At 43.8% G+C, this 22759-nt stretch overlaps 1 protein-coding gene across 1 annotated transcript in view; it reads right to left on the bottom strand.

The window, feature by feature from the left end:
* Window positions 1-22759, bottom strand: part of LOC124594490 (paired mesoderm homeobox protein 2B) — a 537638-nt gene that overhangs the window by 476045 nt on the left and 38834 nt on the right. Inside the window, exon 2 of the mRNA XM_047132865.1 lies at window positions 11851-12021. Coding sequence (XP_046988821.1) covers window positions 11851-12021 — 171 coding nt within the window. The remainder of the gene's footprint in view (window positions 1-11850; window positions 12022-22759) is intronic.

The following is a 22759-nucleotide window of genomic DNA, read 5'->3' as shown; positions in this document are numbered from 1 at the left end:
GATAGGATTGACGGAGTACATCGATAAAGTTCAAAGAAGGACAGTACGTTTTGTAATATCGTTATATATTGGAGAGAGAGTCACACGAAATTTCAATCACCAACTTTCTCCTGCGAAAATATTTTTTGACGCCGACTTACATAGGGAGAAACGACCATCATAATGAAATAAGGGAAATCAGAGCCGCATGGAAAGATGTAGGTGTTCGTTTTTTCCGCATGCTGTACGAGATTGTAAAGGAGACAATTGTTATGAAGTTGGTTCGATGACTCCTCCGCCGGGCACGTAAATGTGCTTTGCAGAGCATCCATGTAGATGCAGATGTAGAACTCCCGGTTAAGGGAGCTCTCTTCCTGTGGTTTTGGTGCTGTCAATGTTCATGTGTGCGACATTCAGTTCTGCAGTGCCGTTTGCAGCCATTGTCCTCTTATTTTTCGTCACAATTCTTGTTACGGGACAGTTTTCGGGAAAGGTCTCGCAACATATCCAAATTCACGTAACCTCATATTAGATTCACCCTCAACCTGAATAAGTAATTGCAGTCATAGAAATGGTTTGACAATTAAACGTACAAGCGATCATCAGCATTTGTAATAACCTAAAACAGATTTGCATGCTAGCTGGAAATAAGAGCAAGGTTTTGGAGACACCCTGAAAAGGCCAGGAAGGGAAGCGGTCTTTGCGGCAGCAGCCGGTCCACGCACTAATCCTGTGCAAGTGTTTTACGAGGCGGGGGGAGGAAAGACTTTTAGCGAGAGCTGTGAGTAGGGGGTGACGGAGAATTCCGCCGCTTCCCGACGTCCTAATTACTCTGACCCAATCCACTCTCAATACAAATCCCATGCGGTCTATATAACAGCGTAAGTGCCAACGTTATATGACATCATAAGATATTTCGCAACAACGCTTAATCTCTTGAGCCTAAAGGTTCTGGGTTCCACACCCAGAAAGTGCAATTATTTCAGTTGTAATATAACTTGATAGAAATTTCGCAACGACGTTTAATGTAGACAATTGCGCGAAGTTTCACAGCCCTCAGTTGCCGGTAGCTGTGGCCGAGCGGTTCTAGGCGCTACAGTCTGGAATCGCGTGACTGATACGGTCACAGGTTCGAATCCTGCCTCGCGCATGTATGTGTGTGATGTCCTTAGGTTAGTTAGGTTTAAGTAGTTCTAAGTTCTAGGGGACTGATGACCTCAGATTTTAAGTCCCGTAGTGCTCAGAGCCATTTGAACTATTTGAACAGCCCTCAGGTCTCTGCCCTTAAGACATAAGGTTGAAACCCCTCAGCCCCAGGCCCCTTACCCTCCAGACTTCAAGATATCTGCACATGCTGGGGGGGGGGGGGGGGGTGTCGTCGAACCTAATTTTCATGTAATTTAATCGAAATTTCGCGACAAAGTTAAATGTAGGCAATTGTGCCAGGCTTCACAGCTCTCAGGCTATAGGTATGAGCCCCCAGACCCCCTGCCTCCATGGGGCTCTACCCCCATACCACCAAGTCCCTTGCCCTTCCAGCTCCTAAGTTCAGCAGTAATAAAACAGCGTAATTATCTCAGTTTCGTGCGACTGTGCTCGAAGCTTCAGAACCACAACCTTAATTTGCCTCTTCCAAAACAGAGTTTAAGCTCAGTAAATATCGCAACAAAACAGCGTAGCTATTTCAGTAACCTAAGGTGTGAGGGCTGTGAAGCTTCACACAATTGTCTACATTAAACGTTGTTGTGAAATTTCAATTAAATTACGCTGATGAGCCAAAGAAACTGATATACCTGCCTAATATCTTGTAGGGCGTCCGCAAGCACACAGAAGTCTGCAACACGACAAATGTCTGAAGTAGTGATGGAGGGAGCTAACACCATGCATCCTGCAGGGCTGTCCGCAATTCCGTAAGAGTACGAGGGAGTGGAACAGCAAATTGCAAGGCATCCCACATATGCTCATTACTGTCCATGTCTGAGGAATTTGGTGGCCAGCGAAAGTGGTTAAACTCAGAAGAGTGTTCCTGGAGCTACTCTGTAGCAATTGTGGACATGTGGAGTGTCACATTTGTCCTGCTGGAATTGCCCAAGTCCGTCGGAATACAGAACGGATGCAGGTGACCAGACAGGATGCTTACGTATGTGTCACCTCTCATAGTAGTATCTAGACTATCAGGGGTCCCATATCACTCCAACTGCACACGCCCCACATCATTCAGAACCCCTGCCAACTTGAACAGTCCCCTGCTGACATGCAGGGTCCATGGATTCATGAGGCTGTCTCCACACCCGTACACGTCCACCAGCTCGATACAATTTGAAACGAGACTCGTCCGATCAGGCAACATGTTCCCAGTCATCAACAGACCCACGTCAGTGTTGACGGGCCCTGGCGATGCGTAAAGTTTTGTGTCGTGCACTCATCAACGGTACACGAGTGGGCTTTCGGCTCCGAAAGCCCATATTACACGCTGAAACTTGACGGCCCAGCATTGAAATCTGCAGCAGTTTGCGGAAGGGTTGTACTTCAGTCACTTTGAACGATTCTCTTCAGTCGTCGTTGGTCTCGTTCGTGCAGGATATTTCTTGGGGGGCAACAGTGTCGGAGATTTGATATTTTACCGAATTCCTGATATTCACGGTACACTCGTGAAATGGTCGTACGGGTAAATCCCCACTTCATCGCTACCTCGGAGATGCTGTGTCGCATCCCCCGTACGCCGACTATAAACCCACGTTCAAACTCACTTAAATCTTGATAACCTGCTATTGTAGCAGCAGAAACCGATGTAACAGCTGCCCAGACACTTGTTGTCTTATATAGTCGTTGCCGACCGCAGCGCCGTATTCTGCCTGTTTACACATCTCTGTATTTGCATACGCATGCCTATACCAGTTTATTTGGCGCTTTAGTGTACAACAGGGCAACCTGCAGTCATGCCTAGCACCTGCATTTATGTGTTTCCTCTTTAACCATCACTGCTGCCTATACAAAGTGTTGTCCAACCTCTATATATCATACTCAAACCAATGGGGACTTGTAAGCATATTTTCGAAAATATGTCGCAAACTGCCTGTTTGCGCACCCATGTTTACTGGAACGGTGTTTGCTGCTGTATCTTATACCTCCATACGTGTTAGTTTTTGTTATTAAATGTGATCCGATCAGTATGTACAATAAAATTTTTAGTGCAATGTCCGTACAAAAGTAAACAATAAATATGATGACGCTCAGAGCTTTGTGTAAATGTTTTCACCTGATGTCATTTCAGTGGCAGTCGTGGCAGTTTAAATTGGTTCTGTCATCCGTAGTTGAGTCCAGGTCCACAGCCTAAGTTCCTTCTCGTATCACAAACAAATTTCTGTGTTCATCAATTTTCAATTCGTTTTGATATGGTAAGGCATACTTGGCCCCAGCAGAGTAATTAATACAGTAATTGCTTTTATTTTCCAGATGCCTCCACGAAGGACTCTTGACAGAATCTTTTAAAAAACAGATTACAGTTAATGTACCACAGTTAAAAAAACACTCTAAACTAACAATGAGTTGAAATTAAATTTTAAAAAGTATATTGAATATCTCGACCAAAAAGGGCACAGCTTGAACTAAGCAATTACAGTCATCAAAGTAGTTTTAAAAACAATAAAAGAAAGAAGTAATACACTTCAATCATAGCTTCAAATACTTGGTTACTAGTGACATTGATACACAGGTTCAATATAAATAACAAATCATAATCAGCTTCTCTGTAGCAAGGGCAATCAATACACCAAATCAGCTCGGCTCCGCATGGGTGGTGTGTGTGCCTTACAAATTACGAATATAACTAACCCCAATCGGTCACTTGAGTACAAATACAGAAATGAAAGTTAGACACATGCCATACACTTGAGTACCTAAAAAACATAACCACAAATTGGACATTAAAAACACGAAACGCGTGCCAAGGATAATTATTACTTAAGTGCGCCTGGCAGTACACTGGACTTAATAATCCCAAGGCACAAATATAATTTGTTTATGTAACATCAATGCCTACTTGGGTAGTAGTTTACTTTAATAGACTTCTAGAAACTATCGACGATACAAACTTGTTTCACCGGAGGAAAATCTACTTAGAACAATGTTCAACAGAAATGCTTCTAACATCGCCAAAGCGCGGTCAGGGACAGTTCAATCGAAGCGGGTCTTCCATAGAAGAAGGCGCACTGGCTCAGATGAACGCATGAGGGCTTACCAGATTCAGTTCTTCTGCTCACATGAGATGGCCGTAAATTACCAGTAAATATGCCTTAGCAACCTGCAGCCAAGTTTAAACCTTGCTTGGCAGAAATCTACAGTGCAATCGACGCAACACGCTTCGGACGACACTGCTCGATAACGTCATTTCTCACGGTGCACCACAACCCGATAACAGCGTCTACAGTCCGTCCACTGCAATGCGTGGTTCCTCTGTACTCTTGCACAGCTGGCGGCGTACCAAACAAGAGCTCTAGCTCAACACCCGAGGAGCAAAACGCCCCGCTCCCCCCCCCCCCCCTCTTCTCTCTCTCACTCTCTCTCTCTCTCTCTCTCTCTTTCCAAGCCTTGTGTCCTTAAATCTTTACTTCTCCTCTTCACACGCGCCTTCTATTGGGCCTCGACGAAGATTGCTGCGCCGCTGCGAACCAAGACGGTCTTTGACCGCTCTCATCACGAAGCGATAGGTGAGAGCGCACGGCTCACCTTGCGTAGAAAATTTCATAAAAATGTGTTACTGATGAGCTTTTCACTTATAACATAAACTTAGGCAGGTAAACAACGTCCAAATCCCAACACGTCAACATAAAGTAGAAAATTTTTTGTCTTGTTTTTCTGTCCCACTTTTTCCGAAGAAAAGCGCAATAACTTGTAAATTATGAAACTGGAAAGTTCCATTATTTAAACAAAAAAACATAATATTATATTGCAGAGGTTTTTGGCTGCTGTAGACGATGATGTGAATAATAATGGGAGTTAATTTGCAGAGATATGGCGAAATAATTACTTGTATAGACGATTTCTCTCATTACCTGTAAGTGGTGAGGTTTATCATTAACTCACCTGTCGGCTGTTGTCCCGACTGTGTCTGGCAAAGAACTAATTGTCTTCTAGCACGGGCTCAGTTGGTGGCTAACTGACATAATCAATAGTGCAATAGAGGGAAGCTACAGACAAGAGAAAATGCGTGTGATCTGGTAAAATCTACCATATTGTTCTTCCTATGACACATAATAAATTGGCAAGGCAGCCTGAGACATCAGTGTGACGATAAATTTCTGAACGCAAGGTCGTATTGATCCTTGTTGCAGAACAAGAATATAAAACATTCAATCGTATGAATAGCAACGGATTAAAAAGGTCCGGCTCTTGAAATTCGAGAGAGCGAGAGGAGAGAAAACATGGAGAAGTTTGTCCACTAGAATGGAAGGTAATGGTAGCCCAGGCAGGGCACTTCAGACAACTAGTACGGCATCATCTTAAACAGCGCTGAGTCCATAGCATACTGAACGATTAATAGTATAACTTATAACCCACTGAATTTGTAGAGTCTTGTGCCGCAAGAAAGCAAGGGAGAGGATGTTATGGTGACCGGTATACTCTTTCTATAACACAAATGTACACATGGATTACTACAGTTATTGATTTACATGTACTGGAAACTTTACTTAACTTGAATCCATGTGCTGTGGTACAAGCTCAGTCCTCTAGCAGACTGATGTTAAGTACAATTCTGGTTTAGGTAAACTAGTCCCGCTATAGAAACTAATCTAAGTCTAAGGGACTGATGACCTCATATGTTAAGTCCCATAGTGCTTAGCGCCATTGTTTCATAGTCACTAATCTGGTCGCTATGTAGTGTCATCGCCTGTGACGAACTCAACCCGATCTGCAACTAAACTGACAGACGCCAAACTGGATGACTGAGTGAGTGAGTGAGTGAGGCCCTCCGGTCAGTGGCGGTGGCCTAAATACCTGCTGTCGAGAGGGCGTTGGCGGCGTGCTGATTGTGGGTGTGTCTCTAGCCTCTCTCGTGAGAGGCGCACTTGATCGAGTGCTTACTAATCGATGTTCGCGCTTCATCTTTGCCGATCGGTGTGCTTGCGACTGCTTCCGCCAGCACAGAATGATAACTCGGGGCTTAATTTAGCTATCAGCTCATGAGGGGAATGGTTCGTGGTGGCAAACTGTGCACAAAGCATGCTCGCTGACACTGGTGTCGAGCTCTCGACCATTATAACAGCACATGTCTGTTCAACTCAATGAAGTCGTGACAACTGTCGCTATCAAGGCATTTCTGGATACTTTTAGGCCCGAGGAGCACTCGACACATTAAGCTTCTGCCAACAAGAAAATGGCCATATTCCGACCTATCCAGCACAGCGGTTACCTTTATCTACCCTGTGCAGCAATCAGAAACCACGGCCCCAGGGGTTGGGAATGCTGAAGAGAAGGCAACTTCCGCGAAAACAGCGGACACTCTCGTGTTCGTCCTCGGCAAGCAGCCGTGGCCCGAATTTGAAACTCTCAGCTGGCTAGCTTCTGCCATTATTTGCCGTCTTCCGCTACTGTAGAATTAATCAAATTAGGACCCATTAAATTCGTCCACCCGCCACGAGCCCATAGTCTGCTGGTTAGGAAACTGACGGTGCTCTGAAATCGTCGGGGTAAATTAGCCTGATAGCGAATAACTAAAGATTAATTATAACGACTTTTGAAATAGCAGTTTAATCAACTCGAGACCGAGCGAGGTGGCGCAGTGCTTAGCACACTGGACACGCGTTCGGAAGGACGACGGTTCAAACCCGCATCTGCCCAATCTGATTTAGGTTTTCCGTGCCTTCCCTGGATAGCTTGAGGCAAATGCCGGGATAATTCCTCTGAAAGGGCACGGCCGACTTCCTTCCCCAATCCGATGGGACTGAGGACGTCGCTGTTTGGTTCCTTTCCCCAAGTCAGCCAACCAATCAACTCGAGATGCATGTCAAAAGAAAGTTAATTTTCTGAATAACCCGAATCTAACGTCAAAGGTGTTGATTTAATTTACTAAGTGCACTCTCCCTATGTCACTGAGCTGGACTATCCAGCAGTAGAGAATGGTGGCTGCCTTGTCGTCAGTCCATGAAAAGTCTGCGCTCTACAACATCTTTAGTCTTCCCATCCCGTTTAATAGATAACACACTTTTATTGAAACTAGAGCAAATCAATAGCTCTAGTTCCGACTGCACTGAAAGCTTTAATTATCTCAGCACTTACCTTAAATGGAAAATAGTTGTTTCTTCTTTAAACATTTAACACTGGAAAAAGATTCAGAAAGTTATTTCTTTTACAGTCGGGTGTCTATGTACAACTTATTTTAAAATAATGTAAACCCATTGCCGTGATCACTATGTTAAGGTTTATTTCTAAAGATCCTGCCAAGAGCAGAAGAAAAACAACCAATGGCTGAGATTGAGAAAGGGCGGGTAGCGTGGAAAAATCCCGTGTGTGGCTGAGCTGCACCGATTCCGAACCGTCCAATCATTTCAGTTTCCGTAAGAGTTCATCGAGCAGAAGCACCTTCACTACAAACCTGTATCGCTAATGTCAAAAAAAAAAAAAAAAAAAAAAAAAATCAAATGTGTGTGAAATCTTATGGGACTTAACTGCTAAGGTCATCAGTCCCTAAGCTTACACACTTCCTAACCTAAATTATCCCAAGGACAAACACACATACCCATGCCCGAGGGAGGACTCGAACCTCCGCCGGGACCAGCCCAGTTAAGGTCAATATCTAGTTGACTTATGTTGTACAGCAGCGAATTATGACCTTCTTTTGTGGCCGCAAATCTTTCTGAGAATTGGAATTAATTTGCAAACTACAATCCTAGGGAACTCAAATAGCTCTGCTCCGCCATCACACGAACGGCAGTAGATGGCAGTGCTCGGGCTGACGTCGTTAACACAGCAGCACGACCGGCTGCTTTTGAATTGTCGCCGTGATCAGGAAGAGTACACTGCAGGTGAATGGCGTCGCATTGTCTTCAGTGGTGAATCGCGGTTCTGCACTACTGCTTATCACCATAAACGGCGAGTATGGCGGACAACTGAGCAGAGTTTCTATGCTTGACTCGTTTGGAGAGAGGCAGCAGTGTTACTCGATGCGTCGTGGTGTGGGGAGCAATTGATTATGCCTTCAGATCACAACTGCTTCAGACTCAGAGAACTCTGGCGACACACCGATACATAGAGGACATACACTGAAGAGCCAAAGAAACTGCCTAATATCGTGTAGGCCCCAGCGAGCACGCAAAACTGCCGCAACACGAGGTGGCATGGACTCGACTAGCGTCTAAAGTAGTGCTGGAGGGAACTGACACCATGGATTCTGCAGGACTGTCCATAAATCCGTAAGAGTACGAGGGGGTGGAGATATCTTCTTAACAGCACGTTGGAACGAATCCGAGATGTGATCAATAATGTTCATGTCTGGGGAGTTTGGTGGCTAGTGGAAGTGTTTATACCCAGAAAACAGTTCCTGGACCCACGCTGTAGCAATTTGGACGTGTTGGGTGAATGCCGGACATTTGCCACGCTGTACATTTGCCACACTTGCCCCTTCGCCAGGTAGCTTGAGTAGCGATCCCTCAGGTAAGGGACGCCCTTCCTCGTACTTCTTCTGTCCGCTTTCAAACCGCCGTCTCCACGTCTTACTCGACACAACCAGTACGTAAGGGACCTTCTTCTTCGATATCTTTTCCGAAATCGAAATATTTATAACTTTTGGGAAACGAAAGCAATACCGACGATTACGTCAGTATGTAATTACTTCTGCCAAGTATAAATATAAGTCACTCTGTCTGCACGGTAGCTTCCTTTCACCCTTACTGATTGCAATGGATACAGTCCATGCAAAGAGAATGCAAATGTACGCTAATCATTTCTTTTCGAGCACTGCATTTGTGCCTACTTTAATTACTACAACTGCATGCCCAAAAGACAATAATGAAAGAAGAAATGGGTATGTGAAAGTTTGAAAAGAAGAACGACATACTCCACGTTAATTTACTCTCTAAAATCCGATATCCCTTGCGGCGAAACATTAATTAATGAAGTGTAGCGGGACAGTGTTCAAAACATGACTGAAAATACGTTCACTAAACAGAGATAAGAACATCTATGATTGACATGTCATCTAAAGTCGACGTACAATTTGAAAATGTTAGAAAAAAGGAAATTAAGTAATACAGAATGCTATACTTGTAACGTACGTTGTTGTTCTACATTGTTTAGCTCTGGTATTTACAGGGTCACAGAAAAAGTATCCTAGGTTTTGGAGGGAAAAGCCGTAATTGTAATGATCTGCACTACAACAGAAACAAGAAGCACAACTTAAGGAAAAATAATGTAATGTGTGTTCCAGCTCATAAGCGACATTGAAGCAGATAGTTCCCGTGACTTAGTATGGACACAGGCTTTATTCGACAAACGGAATAAATTAATAACTGGCTCCTTTTACCGACCCCCGGTATCAGATGAAAGAGCTGCTGAGCAGTTCAAAGAAAACTTGAGTCTCATCACAAATAGGTACCCTACTCATACAATTATAGTTGGCAGTGATTACTATCTACCTTCCGTATGTTGACAAAAATACATTTCAAGACCCTATAGTAGGCCCTATGGATAGAAAACAACTTTTGTAATTGTTCTAAGTGCTTTTTTTTAAAATTATTTTGAGCAATTAGTTCACTAGGCCATTCAAATTGTAAATGGTTACGAAAACACACTTGACCTCTTAGCCACAAATAATCCTGAGCATCACGATGGATACAGGGATTAGTGAACACACAGTCGTAGCGAGGCTCAATTCCGTAACAAAGAAATTCACCAAAACTAAACGCGAAATATATCTATTTATAAAAGTAGCTAACAATTCGGTTGACGTCTTTCTAAGAGACAGTCTCCAGTCCTTCCAAACTATGTAAGTAAAGACTATATGTGACTTAAGTTCAAAGAAATAGTATCCACAGCACTGGAGACATTCATACCAAATAAATTAATAAGAGACGGAACTGATCCCCCATGGCACACAAAACACGACAGAAAGCTGCTGCAGGACCACCGAAAAATCTCGAAGACTGGCGAAGTTGTACTGAGGCTCGAAATTTGGTGCGAATTTCAATGCGAGATGCATTTAACAGTTTCCACAACGAAACTCTCTCTAGAAATGTGGCGGAAAATCTAAAGAGATACTGGTTCTATGTTAAGTAAACCAGCGGAAAGGCTCAGGAAGTACCTTTACTGCGGGTCGGGCGGCGGGTGAGGAGTAGGAGGAGGAGGAGACAAGGGACCCAACCCTTCAGAGCAGGTAATATCGTGGCAAATGTCCGGCATGGCGAATGTCCGCACACCTGTTGGGTATCGCATCGTCCTGCTGGACTTGCTCAAGTCCATCGGAATGCACAATGGACATGAATGGATGCAGGTGACCAGACAGGATGCTTATGTACGTGTCACCTTTGAGAGTCATATCTAGACGTATCAGGGGTCCCATATCACTCCAATTGCACACGTTCCACACCATTACACAGCCGCCAACATCTTCAACAGTCCCCTGCTGACATGCAGGGTCCATGGGCTCATGAGTTTGTCTCCATACCCGTACACTTACATCCGCTCGATACAATTTGGAACGAGACTCGTCCGACCAGGCAACTTGTTTCCAGTCTTCAACAGTTCAATGTCGGTGTTGACGGGCCCAGTCGAGGTGTAAAGCTTTGTGTCCTGCAGTCATCAAGGGGACACGAGTGGGCCTTGACCACCGAAAGCCCATATCGACGATGTTCCGTTGAATGGTTCGCGGCTTGGCACTGTAATTTACGGAAGGACTGCACTTTTGTCCCGTTGAACGATACTCTTCAGTCGTCGTTGCTCCCGTTCTCACGGGATCTTTTTCCGGCCGCAGCGATGTCGGAGATTTGATTTTTTTTTCCAGATTCCTGATATTGAAAGTACACTCGTGAAGTGGTTGTACGGGATAACCCTCACTTCATCGCTACCTCGGAGTGCTGTGTTCCATCGCTCGTGCGCCGACTGCAACACCACGTGCAAACTCACTTAAATCTTGATAACCAGCCATTGTAAGAGCAGTAACCGATCTAACAACTGCGCCAGACGCTTGTTGCCTTATATAGGCGTTGCCGAACGGAGCGCCGTATTATGACTGTTTACACATCACTGTATTTTCAAAAATGGTTCAAATGGCTCTGAGCACTATGGGACTCAACTGCTGAGGTCATTAGTTCCCTAGAACTTAACTAGTTAAACCTAACTAACCTAAGGACAGCACACACATCCATGCCCGAGGCAGGATTCGAACCTGCGACCGTAGCGGTCTCACAGTTCCAGACTGCAGCGCCAGAACCGCGCGGCCACTTCGGCCGGCCACTGTATTTTAATACGCATATCTGTACCAGTTTCAGTCCTCCAGTAAAAATCAGAAACATGCTGGGCTCAATGAAGGACAACGTGGGTCTACGAACACCGGGTGTCTATAGCATTTCGTGTGAATGTGGGAAACAATATATTGGACAGACGCAGCGTTGCATAACACAACGCATCTCTGAACATGTGAGAAACGTTCGCCTCGTCCAAAAAGAAAAATCCGCGGTAGTGGAACACAGCCTCAGCAAAGAACACAGGTTTCAATTTGAAGAAACTGAGAGACTGTGTACAGCGAAAGGTTTCTGGGACTGTTATTAAAGAGGCAGTGGAGATGCGTGTCAGTGATAACCTGGTCAACTGGGATAGTGGCTTACAGCTAAACACGGCGTGGAACACAACATTATCAAGAATAAGACGAGAACGCACCAATGGGGGCAGGTTGGTGGCGGCGGATGGAATAAACAGGCTGCACCGAGACGAGACGCCGGGACCCGGCGGCCGCGGCTCTCCGCCCACCACACGCTGCCGCGGCGATTCCGCTCGCGCCTGGTTGGCCCGACCGGCACCGAGGATGCAGAGAAGCCCGTGGTCCAGCGGCTATAAAGACTCGGACGTGGCGTGAAACTGTACACGGAGGGCTTCCCAGGGCCCATAGTAAAACTCATAAAAAGCTATCTACCAGGCAGGAGTTTCTCAGTAAAAGTAGACAACACATGCTCAAGAAAAAGACGCATCCGAGCAGGAGTACCCCAAGGTAGTGTCTTAGGGCCCATACTGTACACTCTACAGTATACACAGCGGACACCCCCACAGAACCGGCAGTGGAAACAGTGCAGCACGCTGATGACGTTGCGTTTTTCGCACAAAACGTCCTTGACAAAACAGAGAGATGGGCCAGGAAATGGAGCATAACACTGTACAGCGAGAAAACCCAAGCAGACATGTTCACACATACACATAGAAGGGGGAAGAGACCTCACGCCCCCCCCCCCCCCCCCCCCACTCACAGTCTACACAGGCGCAACGTAGAGTGGCGGCCTGACATAAAGTACCTCAGGGTGACTATGGACCAACGCCTCACGTGGCGTAGACACATAGAAGCGCTGAGGGTAAAAGCAAGTCAGAGGCTCCACGTACTATACCCCATCCTAAACAGAGAGAGCAGCCCATCAGCGAACGTTGGGGTTAGGGTGTACTGCAGTCTTGTGTGCCCCATTCTCGAATAAGCCTGCCTTGTATAGGGCTATGCCGCATAAAACCCACTTAAAAAGATTGCAAGCAAAACAGAACAGAGCCTTGAAAAAAGCCATACACGTAGACTCCAGCTTCCCCACTGCAAACCTGCACGCTGCTGTCAATGAAGAACCTCTTAGAACAAGGTTTAAAAGCCTCGCCCAAGGCTTCTACGACAGAGCTAGTCAATCACCGAACCCACTGATACGTTCCCTTGTTAACTATAACCCGACAGAATTCAGGATCAAAACTCCCAAATCCGTCCTAACATGAAAACTCACAAATCCACTACCTAATCCCAGATAAACCCAGGAAAATAAAATACTTCTCTCACAAACCACAGGGCGACACAAAAAAAGCCATGACCATCACCCATCCACTCCAAAAGGCAGAAGTAAATGACGCCAAGAAAAAACACTTGACCAACGCAGCCTTCAAGCAAGCCTTACAGTAAGAGAGAGCAGCAGAAGAACCCGACACTTCGCCTGAAGATGGCAAGTAAGAAACTTGCTGAAACGTTGCTGGAGAACAACGCATTGACTCGGCTGTCAACCCGAGAAGACTTTATCACCCATTGTAGTGTTCTACTTTCCTGTTATATGTTAAAACCAACTGCGAAGAAAATAAACGACACAGCACACAGCTACGGGTCTAAGAAGCAATGACGGAAATAAAAGAAAGGTTCAGGAGTGGGACTAAAATTCAGGGATATCAATGATAAGATTCGCTAGTGTCATTTCTATCCTCGATGAAAGTGAAGGAGAGTTACAGGATCTGTTGAATGGAATAGACGGTCTAATGAGTGCAGAATATGGATTGAGAGTAAATCAAAGAGGAACGAAAGTAGTGAAAAGTAACAGGAATGAGAACAGCGAGAAACTTAACATCAGAACTGGGGCTCACGAAGTAGACGAAGTTAAGGAACTCTGCTATCAAGGCAGCAAAATAACCCCTGACGGACGGAGCAAGGAGGACATAAAAAACAGACTGGCACTGTTAGAAACTGCATTCGTGACCAAAAGAAGTCTTCTAGCATCAAACATAGGTCTTAATTTGCGGAATACGTTTCTGAGAATATATGTTTGAAGCACAGCATCGTATGGTACTGAGAAATGGACTGTGGGGAAACTGAAACGGAAGAGAATCGAATCATTTGAAATGCAATGCTACAGACGAATGTTGAAGACAAGGTAGACTGATAAGGAAGGGAATGACGGGGTTCTCCGCAGAATCGGCTAGGAAAGGAATATCTGGAAGACACTGACAAGAAGAATGGACAAGATGATAAAACATCTGTTACGACATCAGGGAATAACTTCCATGGTTCTAGAGCGAGTTGTAGAGGGTAAAAACTGTGGGGAAGACATAGACTGGACTACAGACAGCAGATGATTGAGGACATTAGTTGCATTTGCTCCTCAGATGAATAGTGTCACACACGAGAGAAACTTTTGGCTGGCCTCATCAAACCAGTCAGAAGACTCATGACACACACATATATATATATATATATATATATATATATATATATATATATATATAGAGAGAGAGAGAGAGAGAGAGAGAGAGAGAGAGAGAGAGAGAAATACTGAACGATATGTCTTATTAACATATCACGAGACATATCAATCATTCCTGAACTCATAATACGCTTTGCTCGTAGGTGACCAAGCTTAACCCGTACTTCCTAACGCCATGCCATCACATTTAGCAGTGACTAGGTGGTGGGAACCGTTTCACTGGGTGGTCATTCCTCATGTGGATGTAAGTATATAAGTTGTAGTATATCGATTATTTGTGTACAACTAAGTGTAAAATGAACACGTCGTAATAGCACAGTACTGAGAGTGTCTCCCACGCTATTTTAACAACATCTGAAGATTAATTTAGTTACTATTAATACGAAAATAATCGGATCGGCGTGCAGACAAGAGGACAATGCCCCCTCCCCCCGTTTAGATCATAGTAGACAATCAGAACCCAAGAGTCGCTGTTGGCGCCGTATAGCACGAGTGCTGCAGCAGTGTAACAGTACACTCATTCCACCTTTTCACAGATCTATTTAACTCCATCGACCCTGTGTAATCTGTAGGAATAAGATGATCCTTCAAGAGCCATAGACGCTACAATGTTCGTCACTAGATACGAGTAACAGCCAGTATCTTCCACAGATTACTTTACAATCGATTTCCTACCCATATTCTTCTGATACCATTGTACACCTTCGTACATTTCCCACTAAGATGTCAGTTCGCTGCTAATGATCTTCGTCGACTTCTTCCCCGGGCTGTTCTGTGTTAGATGTAGATTTCGAACATAGCTGTACTTCCCGTCTCAATAATGATAAAATTTTTATAAAAGGTCGAGAACATGTTCAACATTTATTCAACATTTACGTAGGAAATGTTTCCTTGCTGCAGGGTAAGACAGCTGACCTGTCCCCCCCCCCCCCCCCCCCCCCCCCGCCGCCCTCCCAGCACACACTTGTCTCGCGGATTGTAAACCCGCTCTCAAGCACGCCCTCGACATTTGCGGCGCTTTTTCCACTGTAAGAACTCCCAGTCAGTGTTAAGCATTAGGCACTGGAATTTTTAGTCTGACTGATAGTGTGTTTTAACTAGTTACATTTCATGGTTATATTTCCCTGTTTCGTTATTTGGGAACATATCCTGAATTAAGCGTTCCTATTTCGATACTAAAGAGCAAAAGTCGTATTTTGCTCGAATTCGGGATTCTGATTTGTAATGACGGACGGAGCGAGGAGGACATAGAAAGCAGACTGGCACTGGCGAAAAATGCATTCCTGTCCAGCAGAAGTCTACTGGTATCAAACATAGGACTTACTTTCAGAAAGAAATTTCTGAGAATGTGAAACGTCCCCTTAGAAAAATTATTGAATTACTGTGCTGATAAATCTCTTACATTATTTGATTTTCAAACAGCTGAGCAAAACTGAACGTACTCAGACATTTCGCTCTTTACCTATTCTGATCAACACTAAACTGACACACAATATTTTTTAGCGCAACGAAATCTGACTTTCAATAATCCCTACAAAAGAATGGCCCTGACTAACATTAACCTATACCTTTCACAAATCACTTACCTCACAAAAATCTTCGTTACTCGAACTACTGCAATAAAGCGAGCGCCAAAACTGCCAGCTAGATAAAAGATTCTAACTACTGAAGGCACTAACTACTGATAGGCATAGTTAGCAAATGAAAGATTTTGATAGAGAACAAACAATGTATTTACCTTAATAGTGTTCAAAAGTCATTATATATATATATATATATATATATATATATATATATATAGCAGTTCATGACATCCATTCTTACAAATGTACTGTTTCTGATGGACACACGTCCAGATCATCCGCTCTCAAAAATCCGCCATCTCACTTCCCCACATCCACCACTGCTGGCGGCTCACCTCCAACTGCGCAACGCTACGCGCTGTTAACAGCCAACAGCCCAACACTACAATAGCGAATATTACAACAATGCCACCCAGCCACAGACTGCATACAGCACAGTCAGTGATTTTCATACAGAGCGCTACAGAGCGTTACCAATATGAAAACATAAACAGCCTACTAACAAATGTACCTTTTGGGCACAGCAATGTATAGTTGCGAAATACAGACTGTGGGAAAACCGGAACGAGAGGGAGAGAATCGAAGCATTTGAGATGTGGTGCTACATAAAAATGTTGAAAGCTAGGTGGACTGAATGAGGAGGTCTCGGCAGAATCGGCGACGAAAGGAAAATATGTAAAACACTGAGAAGAAGAAGAGACAGGATGACAGAACATTTGTTAAGACGCTAGTGATAACTTCCACGGTACTATGGGGCGCTGTAGAGGGTAAGAACTTTAGAGGGAGACAGAGATTGGAAAATAGGAAGTAAATAATTCAGGACATAGTTTGCAAGCGATAGAAGCGATAGTCGGAGATGAAAAGGGTGGCAAAAGAGACGAATTGGCGGCGGACCGCATCAAACGTCAGAAGTCTGAAGACTCAATGTAAATTTAAAAAAAATTATTCGTGAATTATCAACATGTTAGCAATCCGCAGAGAAGGAGCCCTCAAATACTGCGCACTCGATTAATTCAGTACATTCGATATAGTTGGTGGATGAAGTCTGCTCCCTCATTTGTGTGTTTTTTGAGCCCTACACAGTGGTGACAGTTCTTGTCAACAAACCAGTCTGCTTCAGAAGCGGTAGTATATGCTACGAGAATCATTGCTTCTCCAGCTGCGGGAAGTAATCCAGCCGGAGACGAATAAACAAAAGACTACTGTGCCACTCCGTTTCAAAATTGCCCTATGATCACGCAGGGCAAGCGTACCATTACGTTGTATCAGTTGTATTCCATGTAGTCTACAGAGACTGCCTTCTGGGATGTGGAAAGAAGTTCAAGGTGTACCTATAAATTCGAAGTAGTGAAATATAACGCATTACAGTGCTAATTCTATTTATACATTGGTTGTTGTTGTTGTGGTCTTCAGTCCTAAGACTGGTTTGATGTAGCTCTCGATGCTACTCTATCCTGTGCAAGCTGCTTCATCTCCCAGTACTTACTGCAACCTACATTCTTCTGAATCTGCTTAGTGTATTCATCTCTTGGTCTCCCTCTACGATTTTTACCCTCCACGCTGCCCTCCAATGCTAAATTTGTGATCCCCTGATGCCTCAGAACATGTCCTACCATCCGGTCCCTTCTTCTTGTCAAGTTGTGCCACATACTCCTCTTCTCCCCAATTCTATTCAATATCTCCTTATTAGTTATGTGACCTACCCATCTAATCTTCAGCATTCTTCTGTAGCACCACATTTCGAAAGCTTCTATTCTCTTCTTGTCCAAACCATTTATCATCCATGTTTCACTTCCATACATGGCTACACTCCATACAAATACTTTCAGAAACGACTTCCTGACACTTAAATCTATACTCGATGTTAACAAATTTCTCTTCTTCAGAAACGCTTTCCTTGACATTGCCAGTCTACGTTTTATATTCTCTATACTTCGAGCATCATCAGTTATTTTTCTCCCCAAATAGCAAAACTCCATTACTACTTTAAGTGTCTCATTTCCTAATCTAATCCCCTCAGCATCACCTGACTTAATTCGACTTCATTCCAAGATCCTAGTTTTGCTTTTGTTGATGTTCATCTTATATCCCCCTTTCAAGACACTGTCCATTCCGTTCAACTGCTCTTCCAAGTCCATTTCTGTCTCTGACAGAATTACAATTTCAACGGTGAACATCAAAGTTTTTATTTCTTCTCCATGGATTTTAATACCTACTCCGAATTTTTCTTTTGTTTCCTTTACTGCTTGCTCAATATACAGATTGAATAACATCGGGGAGAGGCCACAACCCTGTCTCATTCCCTTCCCAACCACTGCTTCCCTTTCGTGCCCCCCGACTCTTATAACTGCCATCTGGTTTCTGTACAAATTGTAAATAGCCTTTCGCTCCCTGTATTTTACCCTTGCCACCTTTAGAATTTGAAAGTGAGTATTCCACTCAACATTGTCAAAAGCTTTCTCTAAGTCTACAAATGCTAGAAATGTAGGTTTGCCTTTCCTTAATCTTTCTTCTAAGATAAGTCGTAGGGTCAGTATTGCCTCACGTGTTCCTACATTTCTATTGAATCCAAACTGATCTTCCCCGAGGTCGGCTTCTACCAGTTTTTTCCATTCGTCTGTAAAGAATTCACGTTAGTATTTTGCAGCCGTGACTTATTAAACTGATAGTTCGGTAATTTTCACGTCTGTCAACACCTGCTTTCTTTGGGATTGAAATTATTATATTCTTCTTGAAGTCTGAATTTCGCCTGTCTCATACATCCTGCTCACGAGATGGTAGAGTTTTGTCAGGACTGGCTCTCCCAAGGCCGTCAGTAGTTTTAATGGAATGTTGTCTACTCCCAGGGCCTTCAGGGACTCAGGTCTTTCAGTGCTCTGTCAAACTCTTCACGCAGTATCGTATCTCCCATTTCATCTTTATCTACATCCTCTTCCATTTCCACAATACCTGTATTGTCCTCAAGTACATCGCTCTTGTATCGACCCTCTATATACTCCTTCCACCTTTCTGCTTTCCCTTCTTTGCTTAGAAATGGGTATCCATCTGAGCTCTTGATATTCATACAGGTGGCTCTCTTTTCTCCAAAGGTCTCTTTAATTTTCCTGTAGGTAGTATCTATCTTTCCCCTAGTGAGATAAGCCTCTACATCCTTACATATGTCCTCTAGTCATCCCTGCTTGGCCATTTTGCACTTCCTGTCGATCTCATATTTGAGACGCTTGTATTCCTTTTTTCCTGCTTCATTTACTGCATTTTTATATTTTCTCCTTTCATCAATTAAATTCAATATTTCTTCTGTTACCCAAGGATTTCTACTAGCCGTCGTCTTTTTGCCTACTTGATCCTCTGCTGCCTACAGTACTTCATCCATCAGAGCTACCCATTCTTCTTCCACTGTATTTCTTTCCCCCATTCCTGTCAATTGTTCCCTTATGCTCTCCCTGAAACTCTGTACAACCTCTGGTTTAGTCAGTTTTTCCAGGTCCCATCTCCTTAAATTCCCACCTTTTTGCAGTTTCTTCAGTTTTAATCTACAGTTCATAGCCAATAGACTGTGGTCAGAGTCCACATCTGCCCCTGGAAATGTCTTACAATTTAATACCTGGTTCCTAAATCTCTGTCTTACCATTAAATAATCTATCTGATACCTTCTAATATCTCCAGGATTCTTCCATGTATACAACCTTCCTTTATGATTCTTGAACCATTCTTATACGTTTACATAAAACATTAAATTTAAGAATTTCTTCATTGAAGTAGAAGGAGTTGCCCAGCAGGAAGTTCTTTAATTCAGTCTCAAGTTTCATCTTAATTAAGCTCCACTACATTATCTATAGGACATTTAATGTGTTCTGGTAGGTTGTTGAACATGTGAGTACCCACGTATCAGACTCCTTTTTTGTACTAATGTTAACACCTTGAGGTCTTTGCGGAGGTTGTTTTTAGTCCTGGTGTTATATTCACGCTTTTCACTTTTTTTTGAAAAAAGAAATATTGGTAATCACAAAGAATATTAACGAATATTTGTATTGTTCATTTGGTGTCAAAATACCTCGTTTTTTGGGAGGTATTTGCAGGGTGTCTTTGAATTGACGTCGGATGTAATTCTTATAAAACGCTTCCGCATTCTACAGATACCATCCCTGCAACTTGAATTTTTCCAAAACATAGTTCCGTAACTCATTGGTGAATGGAATATGCAGATTAAACTAGGTCTGATGGGCGTGAAATGGAAGCCACAGTGAAAATCCATTGAAGCTTTACATAACTGTCATTCATTTCCGTCTTCATGACAGTTCTCGGCCGCACTCTGCAGGAGCAATAAAGACGCTACCGCAGAGTTCTCGATGGGAAGTGTTATATAACCCCACCTTCCATGACGAAGGTAATATAAAGTTCGTACAACGCTACGGCAAGTATCGCAGTCGTAGCGGCGACTATATAGAGAAGTAGCTGGAAGTTTAGCTAACTGTTACAAATAAAACGTTTTTGATTTCGACAGTGGTTTCCATTTCCCAACTGATCGTACCTTACTTTTCGAGTAGCCCTCTACATTTACCATCCTCCATCATCCCTGAAGGTTTGTACCGTCATCATGGAATTAGCTTGTATATGGATACTGTCTGCAAAGCGTGTTGCGAATAGAGTTGGTAGTAAAGAAATCATCTATTAAAGCGTCATACCTGATGCTGAAGCTGTACTACACGAGCAACGAAAATGTAATAAGCGATACACATCTTTCCTTCATTTTTTTTATGGAGTGGCGGGTGTCAGCGGAAAACATGCTTCGAAAACGTTTAAAATTACATATAAAGTTTGTTGCAAGATTCTAAGTGCTCTCACTCTTAAATAACGGATGAAAATAGCGTAGGTAATTTGCGCTCTGTGAGTTACGCTACTTGAAGGCAAATACACAGTGTAATAGTTCTCTTACTGTGATTATCATGTCCGAAAGAACAGATACCATCTTTATATATATATATATATATATATATATATATATATATATATATATATATCCCCGAACTCTTACGGGAATCGGCAGTAAAGCCGCGAGTAATGAGTATGATGGGCAAGGGCACTATGAATTGTGATGTGGGTCTCACGGGAGGCGGAGAGTCCCTGCAATCGCACTATCTTCTGTGTCCTCGGTGGCTCAGATGGATGCCGGCACGGTAGCTCAGCGTGTTCGGTCTGAGGGCTGCTCGCCCTCTGTAATAAAAAAAACAGAGTCAAGGAATCAACGATCAGCTTGAACGGATGTCTTGTGACATCCATCCAGAGTAAACGCAACGAACAATACCGAACAAAATTTTTTTTAAAAAAGAAAGATAGATAGAGCGTCTGCCATGTAAACAGGAGATCCCGGGTGTCGAGTCCGGGTCGGGACACACATTTTCAACTGTCCCCGTTGACTTATATCAACGCCTGTATGGAGTTAAAGATATTCATTTGATTGTAATTTCAACATTTTATTGCCTCTGGAAGCCACTGGACAGGCAACCTGATACTGAAACAGAGCACCGTGAACCTGGTTAGTCGTTTACAAATATGGATGGTTCACACAGTCAAACACCTTAGCGAAGCCGCATCAGGGTGGCTTTCCCATACATACATACATACATATATATGGGATAGCAGGGTAAACACGTTGCTTTGCTGAAGTGGGTTACCAAGCCTGTTGCACAGAAAATTATTGAGCAGGGCTTTATAAATTTCATATCGGTGGTGAAACTGGAATTACAGCCACGTTTCATTTTTAGTGGTTAATTTGTGAGAAGCGTTCAATAAGTAATGCAACAATATTTCTTCATAAAGGCAGATTGGTTTTATTCAGGATTCCAGTAAACCATATTGTATCTCACTCTTTTGGCTATCAAACCTCATTTTTCAACATAACCTCCTCCAAATGCCTAGCTTTACGACGCCACCTTACTGAGGGGCTCTGCATTCCCGCTTGGTACCACTCCAGTAGTGGACGTCGGAGATAACGTCTTGCTGCATCAGTAACCTCCTCATTTTACACGTACTGCTTCCCACGCAGTGCTTCTTCATGGGGAAAAACAGATGGGAGGTGTAAGATCCGGCCTACAGGTTGGATGACGAAGAACGGTCCAATGACCGGCCGCTGTGACCGAGCGGTTCTAGGCGCTTCAGTCCGGAACCGCGTTGCTGCTACGATCCCAGGTTCGAATCCTGCCTCGGGCATGGATGTGTGTGATGTCCTTAGGTTAGTTAGGTTTAAGTAGGTCTAAGATCTAGGGGACTGATGACCTCAGATCCCATAGTGCTCAGAGCCATTTGAACTATTTTTTAAACGGTCCAATGAAGTTTCGTAAGCTCCTCTCGCGTGCGCAGACTTATGAGAAGCCTTGCATTGCATGGAGAAAGAGAAGTTCGTGGCGACGAACACGCTGAAGTCATTTCTTCAATTTCCTGAGGTTAGCACAATACGTTTCAGAGTTAATCGTTGCACCGTGGCGGAGGACGTCGAACAGAATGAATCTTCAGAGTACCGGAAGGCCGTCGTCATGACTTTACCGACTGAGTGTGCGGCTTGGAACTTTTTCTTGGGAGCCCGCATCTCGTGGTCGTGCGGTAGCGTTCTCGCTTCCCACGCCCGGGTTCCCGGGTTCGATTCCCGGCGGGGTCAGGGATTTTCTCTGCCTCGTGATGGCTGGGTGTTGTGTGCTGTCCTTAGGTTAGTTAGGTTTAAGTAGTTCTACGTTCTAGGGGACTGATGACCATAGATGTTAAATCCCATAGTGCTCAGAGCCATTATTTTTTTGGAAGTAGAGGTAGTGTAGTACCTCTTCATGGCTTGCCGTTTCGTTTCCGGTTCGAAAATATCAACCCATCTTTCATCGCCCATTACGATGTTCGACAAAAAATTGTCGCTATCAGCCTCGTAACTCTCAAGCAATTCCACACAGATGGTACTTCGTTGCAGTGTATGATCTTTGTTAGGCGGCGAGGAATCCAGTGGGTGCACACCTT

Source organism: Schistocerca americana, chromosome 2 (genome assembly GCF_021461395.2).
Source record: "Schistocerca americana isolate TAMUIC-IGC-003095 chromosome 2, iqSchAmer2.1, whole genome shotgun sequence".
NCBI lineage: Eukaryota > Metazoa > Arthropoda > Insecta > Orthoptera > Acrididae > Schistocerca > Schistocerca americana.
Note: the sequence above shows the minus strand (reverse complement) of the source record. Positions and strands in the feature narration are given on the sequence as shown.